Source organism: Strongylocentrotus purpuratus, unplaced genomic scaffold (genome assembly GCF_000002235.5).
Source record: "Strongylocentrotus purpuratus isolate Spur 01 unplaced genomic scaffold, Spur_5.0 spur5_scaffold_6, whole genome shotgun sequence".
In the NCBI taxonomy this organism is placed as follows: domain Eukaryota; kingdom Metazoa; phylum Echinodermata; class Echinoidea; order Camarodonta; family Strongylocentrotidae; genus Strongylocentrotus; species Strongylocentrotus purpuratus.
The window spans coordinates 29,656,146-29,677,466 of NW_022145612.1; the positions used below are offsets into that span (position 1 = coordinate 29,656,146).

Sequence of the window (21,321 nt, forward strand, 5' to 3'; positions counted from 1 at the left end):
TTATTATGAGGATGATTCATTGACGCTTGTAATTCGTTATCAAATCTACAGAGTTCAAATTTTTAAAGCAAGTACGTTTTTATTTTGACCTCTTGTGAAAAAAGGCATATCGAACTGGACTCCACTTAGAAATTTGCAAAGACAATTATCGTTTATGATTTAATATATATATATATATATATATATATATATTTAGTACTGTACGTAGTTTATCATTATAATATCGATATCTATAAAAATATACTTTGGCCTCCCCTTGACTCCCTAAATCAAAATTCTGAACCAGAAATTATTAAACATAATTCTCTAATACAAGCAATCATAAAAGTCGTTACAATATTAGTATCACGTGATTGTAAGCGCTCGACTGCTTCAAGAACTATTTCCATCACATGTTTGGTAACTGATTAAAATATCTACCAAAAGTCATATTTACAAAATGCATCAGTGACATTCGAAAGGAAAACATATGAAATTACCTTGGTCATGAACTACTGTATATGCATATGCCTTCAAATTAACGTCTTTCACTCAACCCAGACACATAAAATTGTTATCAATTGTTGTACTTGTACCTGGTGAAGCGGTCGGCGGTAGGCTGCCATTTATTGGTTGACTGACTAAGTTGTTCATGGGTATGTTTGGTGGATGGGGTGGGTCTGCTGTAGTAGCTGCTGTAGTAGCATCGTGTGTCGTCGGCATCGATGTCGCTGTCGCCAATTTCTTTCTCCTATCCCGAAATATCAATCACGCAGAAATATTACAAAACTAATATATTCACATAATTTCCATTGAAAATAAGGTAAATCTGACTTTCACAAATCAGCCGTTTAAGTCACCTCTTCTCAGAATGCATCGCCTCCCTAAAAGTGTATCTTTATCTCTTCTTGTTATGTATCCTAAATATATGGATACGGTGATCTCTATATACAGACCATGATCAATACTAGTTTAACATGACACGGCTTAAATTAAGGAATGAATTACCCAAGTGTACAATGTTTGCATGGCACTGGGATTTAAAAAAGTAATGTACTTTATGTCACACAGACTTTCAAAAAGTGTGCTTTTCCCCACTGAAGGCTGTTTAAATAATTCAGGCATTTCAACAACGCAAATATACACCATGGATTATTTACAAATTGAACATACCTGCGGACTTTGATGACACAAATGCCAAATAGGATGATTATAACGAAAAGTAGTGCAATCAGTACGAATTCCAAGTGGGCGAAGACTCCTTCCTGAAAGAAAATTGAATTGAACTATAATGTTGTTGTTGACTTCTATCCATTGACCTTAATTTACCAGCGACAATAACATTTATACTATCAATTATTGAGCATAAATAAAAGATAACACGAAAAGCAATTGATAAAAGTCATCACAATATCATGTAAATATGAGTTCGTCATTGCATGTCCCTTTTCCAATCTTCTTTTTTTTTGTATTATTATTTTTTTCTCCTTAGAGAATGGGAATATTTTGCATTATGACAACGAAAATGGAAAGGTCTTACATATACCGGTGCACATCAACGTATTCAAACGCATTCAAGATTTTTAATCTCAACTACTTGCCATCGTCAAGTAACAAAACGCAGTAACTGCATGTCATTGGTATACATTACGCAAATCAGATACCTTTTGTAAACAAGTGTAAACAAAATTTAAAAAGGAGAGAGAGAGGGGGAGAGAGGGGGGAAAAAAATCAGATTTAGGGTTAAACAGCATCGATATTACAAACAACGGAAACTACACATTCTTGAAATAAGGAAACTTGTGCTCTTACCGAAGCTATTCCCATCGGAAGCGCTGAAAATTCAATAGAAAAATAACAACGATTTTCGTAGGGTAATTTTTTTGGTTAAAACCCCACTGCACTACGTATAGCTACTTGCGCCCTCTATATAGCAAACAATGCCTAATCGGTGTATGTTGGTCCCCGATGGTCCCCCTTTTCTTATGTAAATTAAGAGCTGATTTAATGAGATAACCATCTGTAAGTGACCTTGCAGGGAGGTCTAATCCCCCTGTCCAAATTAGTGCAGACGGGCTCTGAGAGGTTTATCATCTAACAAGCTACCTAATTACGGGTGATTATCTGATCTTATTGATGCACTTCATGTATGAACTCAAATTACACATCCTTCCTATCTAAGATTCGCAAAGACTTGATATTGATCTGATATTTTAAAAAGTCATAACTTTGCTACAATGATTTAATAAATCAAAGATTAACATATCCACCTACCTTTATCATTTCCAATTTTACATAAATGCCCTTTAACTTTCTTGTTATTTGAATTATTTTATCTCCGTTTACCCTTTGTGTCTTACTTCACGATAACATTAGAAATATTAATTCAATTAACCATACTCACGTAGTTCACAGTTGATTCCTGCATAATCTTCTAAGCATTGGCAAATGTAATAGACGGACCCATCCCCCGCAGTTACGAAATGGCAGTTTCCATCGTTCTGGCATGGGCTAGAAGAACATGGCTCTGTGGGAGTCTCACAAAGCTCGCCTGAAAAGTCATCTGTACATACGCATCTGGAGAGAAGACAGCGCAGAAATGGTACAAGGAATATTATCACAATTTTACGTTTGCAAACATTGATTTCCAAAGGTACTGTAAATTTCTTACATAATATACATAATATATATGTATACCTACAAACATGAATGTATATCAGGATACGAAAACATAGGCTCCACGAACCGAATAGTCAAGAGAAGTGAATATGTGATTCCATCACCAAGGAACATACAGCTTTAAAGTGCCTCGGTAACATTGTTGAAGTTTGGTGAAAAAAATGTAATTTTTCTATGAAATGTTAATTATTATATTCCTTTTACTGTACTTACTAGCAGGCAAAAGGACATTTTATTTTTTAGGTGGGGTCTCGAAATTTGAAAATTTGAAGTTTAGTTCCGTTGGGGGGGAGGGAGAAGTCACCTTTTTTAGGTCAGCCATTGGCATAATTTTTTTTTTTTTAATGTAAAAGAAAGAACAAAAGAACAAAAAAAACATCACAAAAGGGGGAGTGGTTTGCTCCAAAATACACACATAAAAAAAAACGAAGCGGGGGGGTTCAACTCCCCCCCCCCCCCCCCTGCGTACGCGCCTGCTCGTCTGAATACAGTTCCCCCCCTCCCGTGCTAAGCGCGGAAGCTTTTACGTTTCATTAAATCATTAGAGAAAGAAGACGATTCGTTGTACCATTTTCGACTCTTAATCCTTGTCTGAATTTCAAAAATGCTTTTTGTCTGCTCCTTTTTCTTCCTACGTCCTCCTCCTTTTCTCTCCTCTCTTTTTTTTTTTTGGGGGGGGCGCCCCCACTGCCCCCCTGGCTACGCGCTTGCGGTCAGAAGAACATCTTTTGATACCTTGTCCGCCCCCGGAAACTCATGGGTCGAAGGCAAATTACGGTCAGATAAGCATTCAGTGGCCCGCCTCAGGGCCCATGGTGGGGTCGAGGGTGTGGAAACCCCTGAATCTCAGGGGTTTCAGGCATTTGATTACGGTCAGATGAACATATTTGTATACCTTTTTTGTGACACTGGCAGGACACTGATTGGCGTGAGGTCCAGCGGGCGGAGTCCCCAGAAGCTCAGGGGGTTTAGACATTACATTACCGTCAGATTAGCATCCAGTGGGGTGCAGGGGGCAGAGCCCCCGGAAGCTCACGGGTTTAGGCATTTGATTACGATCTGATGAACATATTTTTATACTTTATTTGTGACACTGGCAGGACACAGATTGGCGTGAGGTCCAACGGGCGGAGACCCCAGAAGATCAAGGGTTTAATGCACTAACTTGCGGTCAGATGAATATTAAGGGGCCTGCCTAAGGGACCTTAGTTGGGTCCCGGGGGCAGAGCCCCCGGAAGCTCAGGTGTTTTAGGCGTTTAATTACGGTCAGATGAGATTTTTTTGATACATTATTTTGTTCTGACACTGGCAGTTAACTATTCTTTCTTTCTTGCTCTCTTTCTTTCTATTTGTCTTTGGGGGGAGCTGGATGCTCCCGATCCCCGCCGTTCCGGGGCCCTGACATGTAAGCATCTCAAGAAGCATACGGTATTTCTTGCCTGTCTGTTAATTTACAAACGCATAAAAAAGTATAATTTACTAAAGAATGAGGAAAAATCTCTGAAAATTATGTCATTTCAGCATTATGTGTAAACCACCGTTATGGAATTAAAAATAAACCACGTTTAAATTTTATTTTCCCCGAGCCCCTTCCCCGATCAATACGCCAGTGCCCCACCCCCTCCTCCCCCCCCCCCCCGATCTACACTTTGTTGGCGGAAAAATCGTAACTGATCTCCCCTACCTCTCTTATTTCTCTTTTTTTTCTTTCCCGTTCTCTCCTCTTTCCCTTCCCTTCCTTCTCTCTCTTTTAGGTTTGATGGGGGGGAGGGGGAGGCAAGGTCATTTCAGCCCCCACCCTTCTCCACACGTTGTTGGCGGGATTAACTGCAAATGATCTATTTCCACTTCTTTTCACCTTGTTTTGTCGGTCCCTTTTAGCTCTCCTTTTTTCCTTTTCCTTCTTTCTCTCTTTTTTTTAGCGGGGCGGGGGAGGCAAGGGCCTTTTGCCCCACCCCACCCCGATCCACAACTTGTTGGCGGAAAAGATTGCATCTGATACCCCCTTCTTTCCATTTCCGTCCTTCTCTCTTATGGGGAGGGGGAGGCGACAGCCTGGGAGGCGAGGCGCTTTCGCCCCCCCCCCCCCCCCCCCGATCACTTCTTCCCCCTTTTCTTTTCTTCTTTCTCTTCTTTCTTTCCCTTTCTCTCCTCTTTCCCTTCTTTTCCTTCTCTCTCTCTCTCTCTCTCTCTTTTTTCTCTTTTTTTTTCCTTCTTTTTTTTCCCAGGGGGAGGGGGGCCCGGACCACTCGCCCCCCTGATCCGCCACTGGTCTTTACCCATATGCACCACCGCGACCCAAGCGACTTACTGGTAGCTACCATTGATGATCTGACATGTTCCTTCATTATAGCACACACTGGTACGACACAGTCCTGGAATGGGAGTCGGTTCCGGAGGTTTGGTGTTGCAATCGTAGCTCCCATTTACATTGGCACATCTCTTGTTGGATGGACACGCTTGTTCATCCTGGCATTCATCAATGTCGATTTCACATAGTAGACTTCGGTATCCGGTCGACGCACATTGGCACGTGAAACTGTCGAGACTGTCCTCACACCTTCCGCCATTCTGACATGGAGAGCTTGAGCACTCATCAATCTCAGTGTCACAGTAGACACCGGTATACCCTGACATGCAACTACATGTGTAGTTATTCACTCCGTCTTGACAAGTTGAATTTTTCTGGCACATGTTATCCACACATTCGTCTATGTTCACTGTACAGTTCTCTCCAGAGTAGCCAGGCCAACAGTCGCATGTGTATCGTCCGACTTGATCTGTGCAGTTACCATAAGAACAAGGATCGGGATCGCACTCATTGACATCCTTCTCACAGTTATCACTTTGAAAGCCAGCTCGACATACACAAACATATCCACCAACCATATCTACGCATGACGCGTTGTTCTGACATGGGCTGGATGCACACTCATCTCGAATATCTAACTTACAGTAGGTTCCTCCATACCCCTCTGTGCAATTACACGTAAATTCATTAACACCATCTTGACAGGTGCCATTATTCAGACAGTCCACTCCGATACATTCATCGATATCTGCATCACAGAAATCACCGTTGTAACCTGGAGCACATACACACTCCAGGACGCCAATGTCATTTTCACCCAGGCATGTTGCACCATTTTGACAGGGGTCAGAGACACAGAAGTCTATCTCGAATTCACAGTTGGCACCGCTATACTCTCTTGGACAATCACATTGATAATGGTTGAGTTTATTCTCGCACGTGCCTCCGTGTTCACAGGGGTCTGAAGAACACTCGTTTATGTCGTCGCAGTTCTTACCTGCAAAATTAATTTTGAAAGCATTTTGAGTATGTTAGAACAGCATCGTACCTGATATTAACTTATAGTTTTGTTTTGTTTTACTTCTTCTTTTTTGTTAAATCTTAAGATATGTATTCTAAAATTAAAAAACCCGTAGGTCGCTAACTAGAATTTTACAAATGATCAACTGTAGATGTATATATTGTTACCTCGTGTACCAGCTGGGCAGTTACATCTATAATCAGCCAAGAGATCTGTACAGACAGCGTTGAACTGACACGGATCTGAGTCGCATTCATTGATCTCCTGTTAATGAAGAAATAAAATGAACGTTGAATTAATCGATGACCATTACTTGGTATCAAGCATAATTCAAAATCAGTAAATCTCACAGCCGAATAAAAAGGGGCGGGCTATGCTACGATCTGTTGCACCCCTACTTTTACAAATTTGTACAGGTCAAGATCAAATGTACATTAGGGACTTTTCGATTTGCACGTTCACTAGTGGACTGCGACGTATGCGGTCACTTTTGAAGCAGTGCGCATGCGCATCGATGAGCTCATCGTTCGTAGCAGAATTCTCGAACGCGTTCGCCCTTGTTTTGCCGTCGTTCCCAACCTATGACGATACATGTTCGTAAGCAATCTTTTGTAGGCACGAAACATAAAACTGAAGTCACAAAATGGACCCAATTGACCTAATTCTAGAAGCGGAGAGTGGTGGAAGCGTGAATTCTCTTAAATTAACACATTTTCGTGTCTGTAATTTCTCTTAAATCAAAATTGTTGCAGAATAATTCATGAAATGAACACATTTTGTTTGTGCATCGCCAATCTTTTGCAGCATAATTTTCGAGATCAGTCCCATGCACCGAATTTGGTGTTATATTTTAGCTATTCGATCGCGTTTCGCAAGTTCACTAAGCGAGCGTCGTAGTTGTGTAAAATTGAAAAGGTAACGAACAACAGTCAGCGTGCCTCGTCAACCCTGCATGAAAATGACCGCATACGTCGCAGTCCACTTATGAAAGTGCAAATCGAAAAGTCCCTAATAATGTTTTACAGGACGTACATTCTGCCTGCCACTGACCACTGTCATGAGACATTACAAAAGTAATGTATAAATCTTGAACGGAGATTCTCTAGCAGAAAAAGAAAAATGTTTGAATATTTTGTTGTTGTTCCTCAAAGAACAACTCGGGACATAGGGCCCTAATATAGAACTTTAAGAATTTACTATTATTATTTATAGCCATCCAAAACAAAATTAGTTTTTTTTTATAACTTATTCTTTGAGTCACTGTCAATCTTTGTCATTAAATCTTTGTCATTAAAAATTGAAAAGAGGTATTTGTTTATCCCTGGTAAAAGGAGACACAAACACGTCAGGTCGCCAAAGCGACGCCCGGTGGAGTAATGTATCCTTGGGTATGGGTGATTACCCACTGCATAGCTAGACAAAGCGTTAGCTCTACATATAATAATAATAATGAGTTCTTGTATAGCGCACATGTCAGTCAGATTTGACCCTCCTGGCGCTCCCGATTATTACCCTGGCTTTAGCACGGCTGCCATACGGCGCTCTAGCATTTCAAGGAATAAATTCCTACAACATCAACCATTCAAACCCTAATCCAAATGAATATGTTCAAATCAGACTTACTAGATTGCAGTAATATCCTTGCCATCCTGAGTGACAAACCCTAGCTCCTGTAATATCATTACAATCATAGTGGCCTCTACTGTTGTCTCTCGCTAAACAATACGTGCTACAGCCTGAAGACGTTCCGTAGTAATGCACATCGCAGTAAACCTTCACTGCAACCCTCGTTCTAACAAACAGAATAAAAAGAACACAACTTTTCAGTTTTCCTTTATGAAAGTGCTGTTATTCTTATGAATATCCCTTCTGAAAAAGCATGCTTTGTTTTTAAATATCTAGTGATAGTACATGATTAAATTAATTACAAATACCATTAACACAATCATAAATCAAATCATGTATTATTTGGAGTTGGATTTTGAATTATCCTTACAACCAATAGCACACCCTTAACACATACATTTGTAAGTTTCGGCTTGCATGGTGATGTAGATATATAGAAGGCTTGCGGGTGCCCCATGTGAGAGAGAGGGAGGATTGAGGAGTCCTGAAAAAGGACTCTCGGTAATCTTTCTTGAGGGTTTGTAGTCCTGAAAAAGGACTGTTAATTTGGTATAGTCTTGAAAAAGACTGTTGGTTATCTTTCTTAGCTTATAGTTCTAAGGAGAACTATAGAGCTTGGAGAGGATAAATATTAATGGCGGGAGTGGCTCGACGTTTCGAACAGGTTGACTATCCGTCGTCAGGAGTTTTATATGGATGCAAAACTAATGTGTTACTACTCGTTATTCTTGTTTGAATGTTTCTAGCACACAGGTTTGATCATAGGCAAATATATGGCACTTTGTTTGTAGACCTCCCCTTTGATTGTACCTGCTATGTTGATGTGATCTTTAAAGTATACCATTAATAACAATATGATTCTCATTCGCACCAAGCTCCTTCACACCAAGCTCCTTCATGATCTATTTATATTATGGGTGTCGATCCTTACGTAATACCTATTCATCAGGGGGGATGAATAAATAGATAGATTCCCCCCCCCCCCCCCTGATGAATAGGTATCCGTTACAGATCGACACCCATGATTTATATACGCCTACTTTTGTCTAGATAAACACATCGGCATCTTTTTCAGATTCCAATAACCCAGTTACCTTTGCAGTTTAGAACTACAATATTATTAGAGTTTCAAATCCAAGTTTAATTCCTATTTTCTTTCTTCTTCCTTTTTTTTTTACGCACTGCTCGACATGAGAATGTGGCGCCCATTCGGACTTATTCCCTTGTGCGCCTCGGAATAGAAGTTCCAGATAGATGGCGCAATACAAATGCCTATATAGTACCACGAATAATCTCAAAGACGAAACAGTTAATGTATTTGAAGATGGACACTACAAGTTAAGTTCACTTACAGAGATGATCCTGCTCCATTCAGTGTCACAGTGTGTTCTGTTGCCAAAGCTGATGTTCGATCGGGACTATAGTTGTAATTGTTGCCGTAATAATCTATCTTGTCGTCTGAATTTTGTGGATCATAATCCCAAACTTCAATCTTGGACTTGAACCCGGTCTATGGAATATAACAAAATAACAGATTAAAGATGTACTGCAACCCTATATGTAGGCACGGCTTCCGCCCCACCCCTGAAATTATTATTTTTAAATAGCAATACCCGGGCAACCTTCACCACACGAATATTAGGGCAACACAACGGGCTTAATATGTAATTTTCATTTCAAGTCTATTGCATTTGATGGCTAAGTCTTTCTTACCATAATTAAGTTAAGTGTTTTTTCTCTCCATCCCTTCGCGTACTCGCGAAATTTAAAAACTTGAAAGTTTATATTTGGACTCCCGTGGCGAAAATGTCCCTGGAGCTCATGCCAAAAAGGGCTCTTGAGCCCATGCCTATGCACATGCTTCATGTTAAATGTAATGGATTATCATAAATGCACATGCAGACATTCGTATCAAACTAGAACTTGTTCAGAAGTCCTTATAAAAAAGAGCGATGTAAGAAATGGTAGGATAAGAAGGGAGAAAGAGAAAAAAGGAAATAAAATAGATGCAGGTGTCGTATTCAAATGGTTTAAAGGTAAAGTTGGGTTCTGGTCATGCGATTGCTTTGTGAAAGAAACGGTATGAATTAGATCAGAAAAGGTTTATCATGTAGCATATAAGTATTGGTGTCTATTGCAAGGTTCTAGAGTTGAATTGAATTAAATTGATTTGATGTTTATTTCATTCATCATAAAAACATCATAACAAACATATAAAATACAAAACAGAGCGTACAAGTTAAAAAGAAACATTTACAATAGAATACAACAACAAAAATGTATATGAATGCGGAGACAGCTAGGAAAGTCAAAGGCTTTATTGGTGCTGCCACCAAAACAGTAATACAGTATAAAACAGTATTATACTGTTGTTTAAAAAGGTGATTAAAAAAATATTTAAATAAATAAAAAACTACTGCCTTAAAGGTAAAGACCAGTATTGGAAACGCCCCAATTTAAAAAAAATGAAATGGAAGCTCTTATTACCAATCATGTGAAAGAGTATGTTTTGACTAATACATGATGATAAAAGATTTGCCGGGAAACCGCCTACTATAGGATTTCCCGACCAAATTCGCGAGTTTGTCATTCGAATTCGTTTACTGTGCATTTAAGTAAGCGCAGATCAGCTTTGCCATGCCAATTATCATTCAATTTTCTCGATTTTGTATTTAATTTAGGAATTTGGTCGAAGGATTTCATAGATCAGTCATTCAATTTAGAAACTGCTCAATTAGCATTCAAATTAGTCGTCACTTGTCGAGGCGTCATTTTTATCATTCAAATTAACACCTGTCATTCGTATTCGAATTATGTTTATTCAAGTTAGGAATGTTATGGGGAAGAAATGCAACACACGTTTACAGCTTTAAAAAAAATGAAATTAAATACATGATTTGCCATTGGGGTCTTTTCTGTTATTCAACTTATTAATTTTGAGGACAAAGCATAGTTTGTAGTCAGACATTAGGTAAAGAAGGGGCGAAATCAAGGGATATGGCATCTCTGAACGAACATGTTCATATACCCCGGAAAAGTGGGGATACAAAAACACCTACCCCAGTCACAATATTGTACCCTTCCTCCATAATGAAATTGTGATAAATTTATGATGAAACTCAAGTCAAACAACTTCCATACATGAAAATTTACACAAATATTGAGACCATCAAGTCCGTAGACGTAAGTCTTTTTTTTTAACAATCAAACTTTAAGGCTGATGAATATCTGATAAATCTAAAAGTATATAACGTGTATTAATGCAAGAAAATTAAATAGGATGAAATACACATGAAAAAACTATCTTGAAAGAAAAAGAATGAGCTATAAAATGTGTTTAATAAACGAGAAATGTATATTGACCATTAATTTTAGTGCATAAAGTGTTAATTTGAATGCTACAAATGAATTTGAATGCTAGAAGTACACCGTCGCGATGTCAGAAAATCGTGTTGCGCTAAATCGAATGACCAAATAACGAAAGAAGCACTTTGTTCATTAATTGGAATGAAACATACATAGATTCTAACGAAAACTTCATAGATTTGAAATCTAGAAAAAGGAATATAAACCCGAAATATACCCGACAGCACTAAAACCGTCGAATTTGAACGCAAGATAAATGAATTTGAATGACAAACTCGCGAATTTGGCCGGGAAATCCTATATTATTTGGTAAATTAGTTTATCTATTGGTGTGTGAGAGATAAACGCACGTGTCGCGCACGTTTGCGTAGTCCCATATACATCTTTCTGTGTACAGTGCTTGTAACTTTACGAAGACTGGGCCAAATTTCTTATCATTTTGATGATTCCAGAACCTTGCAGTACGCACCAATACTTGTATGCTAGATGGTTTCTTTCACAATGCAATCGCATGACGATAACTGGTCTTTATCTTTAAATGTCCCATTTGCAGGCCCAAAAAATAAAAAAGTTTAAATTACAACGGCATTTGAAAGATAATACTAATACTAATTTAGAACTTCCCTTAAAAAAGGGCGGATTAAAATTGTCTTTAAGTGGGAAAATAACGACTATTAGTTTTCGAATCGACTTTGCTATAGAGCCAGTAAGTAATAGTCTGATTTTCAGACCATTGTACCGCACGGTTGTACGTTTTATGATGCGCAAAGATTCAATCAATTTAATTTTTTAATTTTGGCCATCACAAGAAGTGGGTTATTGATGTAGACCAATGCTCAATTACCCTTTACAGCTCATTTTATGTATGTTATTACCAAAGAAGAAAGAAAAGCCAGTCAGTCACTCAATATTGTCTGACGGTAAATATTAGGACACTGCTAACGTTGAAATTTCACAGATAGGACATACATTACATATTCATAACTCCTGCAAAGTTCTACAGCATTTGATGTTGGCTGCAAAAGGAGGGGACACAAAAACAAAAACAAAACAAAAACCTGACCGTGTACAGAATCAAACTTTATTTATTTTGTTTTTGGATTAAAAATGCTTTATATCTCCTTTTAAAAACATTAATTGATGGACTAGATTTTATATCATGAGTAATATTGTTCCACAATTGTGGCCCTTTAAAAAATATAAATTTCTTAGTTATATTTAGTCTTATTTTATTTAAATGAAAATTAGAAGAACTTCGAGTAATATATTATTGTAATGCAGAATTAAGACAAAATTTGAGTCATCAAAATGATAAGAAATGTATCCCTGTCTTGGCAAAGGAACAAGCACTGTACACAGAAAGATGAATATTGGACCAGGGGCGGCCCTAGACATTTTTCAGTGAGGGTGGCAACTGATTACTGACAAAACTAGCCACCAATTACCGACAAATATAGTAATGACAATGTCCCTATGTCTTCAAATTCAACCCTATAAACCCGGGGCCGTGGGCTAAAATATTTTGCATACGAACTATCTAGAACTTGCGTATGCGCACATGGTCATTTTCTTCGACCTCATAAATATATGGTTTATTTCGTCAAGACTAGTGAGCATCGTAGGATTCGTAGCTATATAGTAAAGTGTGCAACCTCATTGAGCAATCATTCGATGTGGCGTGATTGGAAAGAGTGCGGCGCCTGTGCATCAAAACTCTCGTGTTCGAGTGTCTGGATAGCAAATTCTTTTGCTGATATTATAGTAAGATGAAACTTCGAGAAAATACAAATATTATAGTTGTATAGTCTCCCTCGACGTCGTCACAGCGGTTAACAAGTAACAGTTCGTAGGGAACTCAGCTCTCAATCAACATAAGAAAAAGAGAATCATGGAGGACTAACAGGCACCGATTTGGGTAGTTTTCTATGTAGAGGGAGCAAGTAGCTACCATTGTGGCTTTAAGCACCTGACTTGAAAAGGAAAAAACGCGGGTTCGATCCTTTGACACGGCGCTACCCTTATGGAACAATCACAGTGTTGCCACACTATGTTCACATAGTCAACTATGTGTAGACTGTGTGGACATTCTGTGTTCACATTGTCGAACTAAACACGGAGTGACACATCTTTGTCTAGTCTATATTGTGTGGGGTTTGGTTTACCACATAATCGGTCATATACACAGAGTGACACATGTTTACAACAGTGTGCTATGTATTTAACTATGTTCAAACTCTGTGCTCACAGTATTTTCATAGTGTTGAATTTTAGAACATGTGGTCTTCAACATAGTCGTAAATATTTAACACAGTGTGCCACATATTTACCACAATGTGGTATGAATCATTATGTGTAGACTGGTTCACAGTATATTATCAGCGTGAGATTTTGAGATCATGTGGTTTTACCACAAAATGATATCCACATAGTATGTGGGCTTATTTCCTGTTGAACCAGTCGATACCTGACTGTAGGCATTTTTCCAGTTGCACTAGTTGAAAACGGGTCCATGGGCATATTTCCAGTAGAACCAGTTGACACCAGTTTATTTGCATAATGAATATGGGATGCCTGCAGATCTATGTTTTAATACAATTTATCTTAATTTAAAGCATATTTCTTAATTACTGATGATTAAGTAATATGCCATTAATTTCAAAAATACTACAAAATATAAATTGCCAGTTATTAGGAAATGTTACTACTTTGTATAAATTACATTTAATTAAACATGAATTAGGAAAATATTAACTATAAACTAAAATATATTCAATAAATACAACTATATTAAAAGTTTTAAGACACACTGGAACGTGTATCTGATTGATACACGTCTGTAAAAACCCAATACACATACACACATACTGGAACAAGCCTACCTATTACCAATGCCTTTACTTCGGAAATTGCAGATGAACCAGTGAAGCTGTGTTAATATTGTTGCCATTGGCAAAATTAATTAGTACAATCGCTACTTCTAGCGTAAATTACTAATTCTTGTTATCATCTAGAGGGTGTGGTTGACTATGTGGCGGATGCCACAGTTTACCAGACTATGTGGTATAGCCACAGTGTGGTATACTATGTGGTAATTATGTGTTTGGTCCAAGAGCGTGCCATCACATGTGGGCCACATGTGATTTTGGGACATGTGGTAACACTGTGGTGTACTATGTGGTGCGTACCACAATGTGGTAGACTATGCAGTTAATACCACAGCGTTACCACATGTCCCAACATCGCATGTGCATAGCATGCTGTGGTAACACACTGTGCTTGACTATGTGGTACACAGTGTGGTTCACTATGTGGTAACACTGTGATTGTTCCTTAAGGATAATGTCCTTTGGCAAGGCGTTAACCTACATTTACCAATCAATAACCAGAAGAAAAATGGGGACCTGGTAGGATGACGAAAGCTTTTGTGTTAGTAATTGCCATATGGCCTCACGGTGAGCATATGGTAGGTATATTTCTCAGGAAGTGGAGATGTTGCACATTGTGCGTGAGTAAATCCGATGACCGGTGTTATAATATTTGTAAAGCGCTTGGAGACGGTATTTCGTCTTAAGCGCTATTCAAATCCAGATTATATCATTATTATTTATAATAATTATAAAAAAAGATGTACTCACCGACCATGGACTGATAGTCAATACAATTGGGTTTACTAGATTGCTGGCTAGAGACGACGGGAAGTTGAAATTATCATTGTTTTCATAGAGGAGGTCCGTTTGAAACTTGCCATAAGCACAATTGTTCATATCGTTATTCCTGAATAAAGGAAGATATTAAATGGGATGAAGGCTAAACATGTGATGAAAATGCAAAGACATGGCAAAAAATTGATTTTTACATTTCCAGCGATAAACGCAACGGGATTTTAGACTGTAATACGAAGTCGTATGTTAACAAGATGACGTGGTTACATGTGCATACGCATTCAGATGTCGGAGCTCAATTATATGCAAATTATTTCCTTAACTCTTAAATTAATATGTCGTCAATATCAAAAGGGTCTCCTATTGCTTCGAATGAAGCTCGGTACTGTTCTCGTTTATGTTGATGCACTTGGAAATATCTTCTTTTTGATACCCTGTAAACAAATGAAAGTTTCTTTCGATTAAAAAAAGCTGTCTGGATGAAATTGGGAACATTTGTTGATTGCTATATCTATGAGACATAAATAAATGTCATGATGGTTCTTCTCACCCTCCGTAGACATCAAAGCAGAGTGTGAATTCGTTGTCGCATCTATTACAACCGAAAAAAGTGTCACAACATCCCCCATCAAGTTCATAGTGACCGTTGTTTTCGTAGTTTACCAGTCTGAATGACACTTTCACCCTACCATGGATCTGTGAGAAAAGATAAAGGCACAATTTTACACCTGAATATTGTAAACACACCAAAAATAATCAAATAAATAAATCAACCTGTAATAACATTACAGTTTCAACTCTCATTACAGGTTCAACTTCATCATGCAGACGCTTTGGCTTGTTGCTCATTTCTTTTTATTTGGACAAAATTGTTTCTTTTTGGAGTTATTTTGTAAAGGTGTGTACGAGGCGAGAGTGAGGGTTAGGCAACAAAAAAAAAATTAATTTCATTTTTGGGAGTCTTTTTTTATTTTTATTTTCTTTTCTTTTTTCCCCTTTTTTATTTTATTTTTTAAATAAAATAAATATTTGTCCATTAAAAAAAAATCATTGGATGTCAAGCATTTAAACAAACGAAGTCAATAAAACACTTTAATATGGTAAAAGACTAGTTAATGTACAATGAATATCAAGACTAACACAGAAAATATTTTTGGCTTTGAAATACAGCACCTTTTAAACCCCCACTGTACTACTTATAGCTACTTGCGCCCTCTATATAGGAAACAATGCCTAACCGGTGACCATTGGTCCCCCATAAGCCTCTTTATCTTATGTTAACTGGGAGCTGATTTGATGAGATAACCACCTGTCCAGTGACCTGGCAGGGTGGTCTAATCCCTCTTGTAAACTAGTACAGATTTAAAGAATGCTCAGTCAGAACCTGATTTGAATGAACGGCATTTTGACATAGAAAAATTAAAAAGGCAAGTTTAATAAATACAGAATTGCGTACTGAAAAGACCAAACTGGTAAAGGGACGGATTTTGATCCTTGCAAAATGCATAAAAAGGAGATGCTGCAGCCCCTTCCGATAATCGAATAAATACTTTTAAAATGTCAAAATTAGAGAAATCCTTAAGGGGGCAATAGTCAACTTTTTTCCTTTTTTGATCCTCGCATGCAAATTTTTTAAAAAAGTGAATTTTCTGGCAATAGACGTCAGCTCCAATGACAAAATTATGTCTGTATGGCTTTTGCAGACCCGACAACAACATTTTGTCCGTTTAAGTAAAATGTTTCAAAATTAGGAATTACATGTACAACGCGGTTGGAGAATATGAGACCAGGTTCCATAAACAACAATAACTTATTTATCATCGTCTGTTCACTTGATTCTTTGCATGACCCTAAATCCGGTTATCAATGTTTCTTTTGATGAACTTGTAAGGTCATGTTTTGCTCAATAATACATACAACGGTGTGGCAGTGGTTCTTGTAACACATAAGTCAATTATGCTGTTGTTACTTTCTTTCTTCCCGATTCTTTCGAACCTATCCAATTATCTGCTTCTGTTTGTTTAAATACAATGTTTAAATGCACTCCAAAGGGAAGGCATTGACAGACCCGAAGATAAGGCGACCGCGGTCCCTTCAAGATTTGAATATAACTCATCTTTACTCATGATTAAGATAGCAATTGTGTAGCTCATTTACTAAAACACCATTAAACATGTCTATGTCAAAAAAGCTATTTATACATTTATGTCTGACAAAATGCCTCCCCCCCCCCCCCCACCAACAAAAAACACACAACAACAACATAAATTATCTTTGAATGATACAAATCAGTACTGCAATATGCTGTTGCTGAAACGAAGAGGTAAATCCAAGCTTCACTGATCAAGTTTAATAAGGCAGATGATGTCACAAATCAAACACGCACCACAGAATCTTTTCTTCCTGGTAATCGCTGTAACTCTTCAATAGAAGCTAGAGAAGGCTCTAGTGGCTGCCATTGTTGTTGATAAAGTCATGTCCATATTTGGAAATATATTTTCAGGCTTACGGAAAACCACTCCCACAAACTTCAACGGTTGATATCGAGAGATACATACCTTAAAGTTTAAAGATAAGCTTGAGTTCTCGTAATGATAGAAAAAAAATCGCACAAAATTTACACGGAATGTTCAAGTTTGCAAATACATGACATGTTCTAAACGATTTTGGTAGAAAATGTATAGGGACTGAGTGATCAGCATAGAAAGATAAGGAAATCAAGGTACATGTAAATAGGCCCGACACCATTTGCTTAACACAGGTCACTTTGTGCAAAAGAGAGTTGTGGTTTTTATTGAAGATGATTTCCAACAAGTTTATGTGAGATCATTTTCATCTAACTGGTTCAGACAATCAATCTACTGCAGGATAAACGAACCAGAATGAATTATATCCATGTTCTTTCGACACAACATTCCCATACCAGAGCTCAAGATAAGATTTAATTAGAATATTAAAAACAAAATTGTGAGCCTCCTTCAGAAGCTCGTAAAGGGGATTTTCCGATGGGAGCAGTAATCTTAAAATTGTTCTGGTCAGCAAACCCCACAACCCTTCCTATAGTCCGCCTATAAACGAAGTTTAGATCATTGTGAAATTTCATGAGAATATGATTTGACACGAATATATTATACAAGTACACTTCCTTGTTTATTAAAGGACGATTTGACATAGTATCCCATACTCTGTTCAAAGGCACATAATTATGACGTACGATAATACCATCATAGTTATAAAGACGATTAAAACTGATACAGAATCTTAAAAAGGATTTAGAGTCCAATCGTTATCTCCACTGTTAAGGCGAATCTTTCTCTTGTTACTGGCATTTGCACATAATGTCCAAATAAGTTCCTAATAAACAAGGATTAACACTACCCGGTAGGTCCTGTCGCTATAAATAAACGTTACGAATACGAAAAGTAAACTTTGTGGTGTAAAAAACGGATATTTGAGGGACAACTATGATGAACAATGGAATAAATTATAATTGAGATTAGTATTCCTTTCGCCATATTAGAATAAAATCTCATTATTGAAAAGAACACAATAATGTGAGGAAATCCTTGGCCGAAAGCAAATGCAGTGGGTTTCTAAAAATTGAACCTCATAACAATTATAAATAGATTTTATTCAAAATTATATAACAAAAATAGTACGGCTCGTAAAATATGACTACTTGGTCTATGATGACAAGCAAAGTTAATTGTGTTTGCTTAGAACTGGTAAGATGTTAGGATGAGACGGAGGTTGGTAGTAGGTAACCCTATTAATGAAATTCTTAATGTGTCTTTAATTATTTATCTACAAATGTTTGCGTAATAACTAAACCATCAAGAAACGGAGAAAGGAAAGATTGACAGACACATTGGCCTGTCTCAACTCTAACAGCAAAATATTCTTAAAGCACAAGCACAGTATTAAAAAGCAAACAAAAAATCGAAATATTGGCTTCGATCTTTAATAGTTAATGATTGACAATAAGAAAATACTGTAATTGAGCAAAACGTAATACCATGAGCTCCTAGCTGAAGCCGATACCTGCGATATACCCCAAGTATAATACAGACATGTCACAACACATTTTTGGGCAGATACGTACATTGTTAAAAGAGTTTGAAAACGAAGCAAATCAAATTATCTGAATTAGCCAAGTTTTGCGTAACTAAAGATACATGCCGGCTGAACCATGCATGTTTATCTTTATGAATGAAAATATTGTATCATGATTATATCCTTAGGCTATGGTCACAACCCAAAAAAACTAACCTGCTCTGGATCCAGGCGGTGAGTTTTTAGCCAACTTCGCCCGGGCACCGAGTGGCGGCCGCCCGGGCACCGCTTGTTTTTATGGCATCGCTCGATTGCCGCTGAAGTTTTAGCGCGGAGTTAAAATTCGGGCTGTGCCTGCCTGCTTTTCACTCGCCGCCCAAAATACGCTTGGTGCCCGGACGGTCGCCGCCCGGGCACCGACCTAATGCCTATAGGTCACATATACACCGGACCGCGTACGATTTTCCCTATCCGGCGGCTTGCCCATGGACTTTAGAGACCGTACGGGACTCATTTGATTTTCATTTATAAGGTTTGTGTCAGGTTCTGGCCGGTAAGCGTAAGGGCTCTGTCCGAGGATGGGAAAGCGTGTGTGTTTTTATTATACAGGTGAGAAGACATGAGCCCCTGAACACTGGCGTACTGATGATGGGGGGCTATTTCTTTTTTGATACCAGTGATTTACAAATGTTGGTGAAATTACATTATTTTCCGGTATTTGTTCTCAATTTTTGTGTAAATCACACCTTTTTATGCGTTTGTTGGAAAATTACAAATTCCCCAATTTACAGTTGGGCAAAAAAAAATATGCTTATTAAGAAGCCTTCATTCCAGGGCCTGCAGAACGTTGGGACACGGGGATTCGAGCCCCCTCCCCCCCCCCCTCATTTTTTTGAAAAAAGCCTGTTAAAGAGATAAAGAAAGAAAGAGACAGAAAAAAAATGAGCGACCAGCCAATGTCACAAATGAGGTATCAAAATATGCTCATCTGGCCGTAATTAAGTGTCTAAATCCCCTGAGCTTACGGGGCTCTGCCCCCTGAAACCCACAAAGGGCCCTAAGGCGGACCCCTGAATGCTTATCTGACTGTTATTAAATACCTAAACTCTCTGAGTTTCCGGGGGCTCTACCCCCTGGACCCTACCAAGGCCCCTAAAGAGGGCCCCTGGATGCTTATCTGACCGTATTTAAATAACATTAAAAAAACTGAGCTTCCGGAGACTCTTCCCCCAACAAGCTAGGGCCCTAAAGAAGGCCCTGGATGCCTATCTGACCGTAATTTAATACCCCAAACCCCATAGCTTCCGTGGGCTCTGCTCCCTGGACCCCCCGCCAACTAGTGACTTGCCAGTGTCACAATTAAGGTGTCTAAATATACTTATCTGACCGTAATTTAATGCCTAAAAAGCCTGAGCTTTCTGGGGTAAGCCCCTTTTCCCCCGCAGGGGCAAAGCTCCTGGACCCTACGCCATTTACGCTCGCTACGCTTTACCTGATCGTTAATATTCCACTTTGAAAAACGTCCCGCGGGGCCTGCATGTAACATGTAAGAGTGGTGGTGTTGCTCATTACGCCACTGCCCCTGGAAGATGAGCTCCCTGGAATGTTTGCCCCCCCCCCCCCCCCCCATCCCAATCTGCTTCCGGTCACTAGGTCACTAGGGAGCGAGTTCAAAATCGGTCGGCCTCCAGGCAGCGCCAGCCCGGCAGCCTTTGACCTAGCGGCTTCGATTTTTGATCTAAATCGCTCGATGGCGAACGCTCGATTGGGTCGCTGCCCGGTAGGCGACCGCCCGGGCACCGAGCGTATTTCGGCCTACGAGACACCAGCAGATGCCCCGCCGATCACTGGCCGGCCGCCGGACAATTACTTTAAAATCAGCCGGTGGCCGGCGGGAGAACGCCCTGGAATCAGTCGGTAACTGCCGGGACGCCTCGCGGAGAAGCTCCATGACTTGCCTAGTTTTTACCTAACATCGACCGACGACCAAAGGGAAATAGACAGGGCACCGCTCAGGCATCCCTGGGGCTCTACAGCCTGCTCGACTTCTCCAATAATCGTTTGGCGATGTTGTGACCTTAGCTGTTGCCATGTTCCAACTTGTCAAAATATAAATAAATCAGAGTAGCACAAAGAATCATATTCTTACCTCTAGCACAAATCCAGCAAGTATAAGGTTTATGATTAGTATATAAATCCACATCATGGTAGCGAAAATTAGACGGGTGAGGCAGGATTTGACGGTTATGTTCTCCAGAAAGAATGCAAACGTACCTAATCGACTCGCGTTTTCCTTTGCAATGGAGTAATACTATAAGAGGTGCTGGGTTTGTTATACGAGCTGACTGAACGGTGCATGAGATAATACTTGTACGCAAACAAAAATAAAGAGAAATCGACCTGGGCCAGTGCACACCTTACAATGCCCATTTTTTTTAAAAATTGAAAAAAATGAATGATGGGATTTTATCGTTTTTTATTTCGGAGTAGACTGGGAAAAGGGTACGAAACCAAATTGTATTAATGTATTTATATCATTTATGTTTAGTGAAATTTATTCCAGACGCGGTTAGCTCTATTGGCCTATTTTTACGTGGAAGGTTATCAAAACTGTTATACACGGG

General features: G+C 38.8%; 1 protein-coding gene across 1 annotated transcript; it reads right to left on the bottom strand.

Moving 5' to 3' along the window:
- Positions 1-291: 291 nt before the first annotated feature.
- On the bottom strand, positions 292-21,008 carry LOC592023 (delta-like protein C). The gene is made up of 11 exons (XM_030999959.1): positions 20,847-21,008; positions 15,195-15,340; positions 14,618-14,756; positions 8,969-9,126; positions 7,614-7,782; positions 6,158-6,254; positions 4,970-5,966; positions 2,384-2,556; positions 1,792-1,814; positions 1,153-1,244; positions 292-730 (listed from the first exon to the last, which is right to left on the bottom strand). Exons 1-11 carry the CDS (start codon positions 20,901-20,903, stop codon positions 532-534), a joined length of 2,250 nt encoding a protein of 749 aa, XP_030855819.1. The 5' UTR covers positions 20,904-21,008; the 3' UTR covers positions 292-531.
- Between the last annotated feature and the right edge of the window lie 313 nt (positions 21,009-21,321).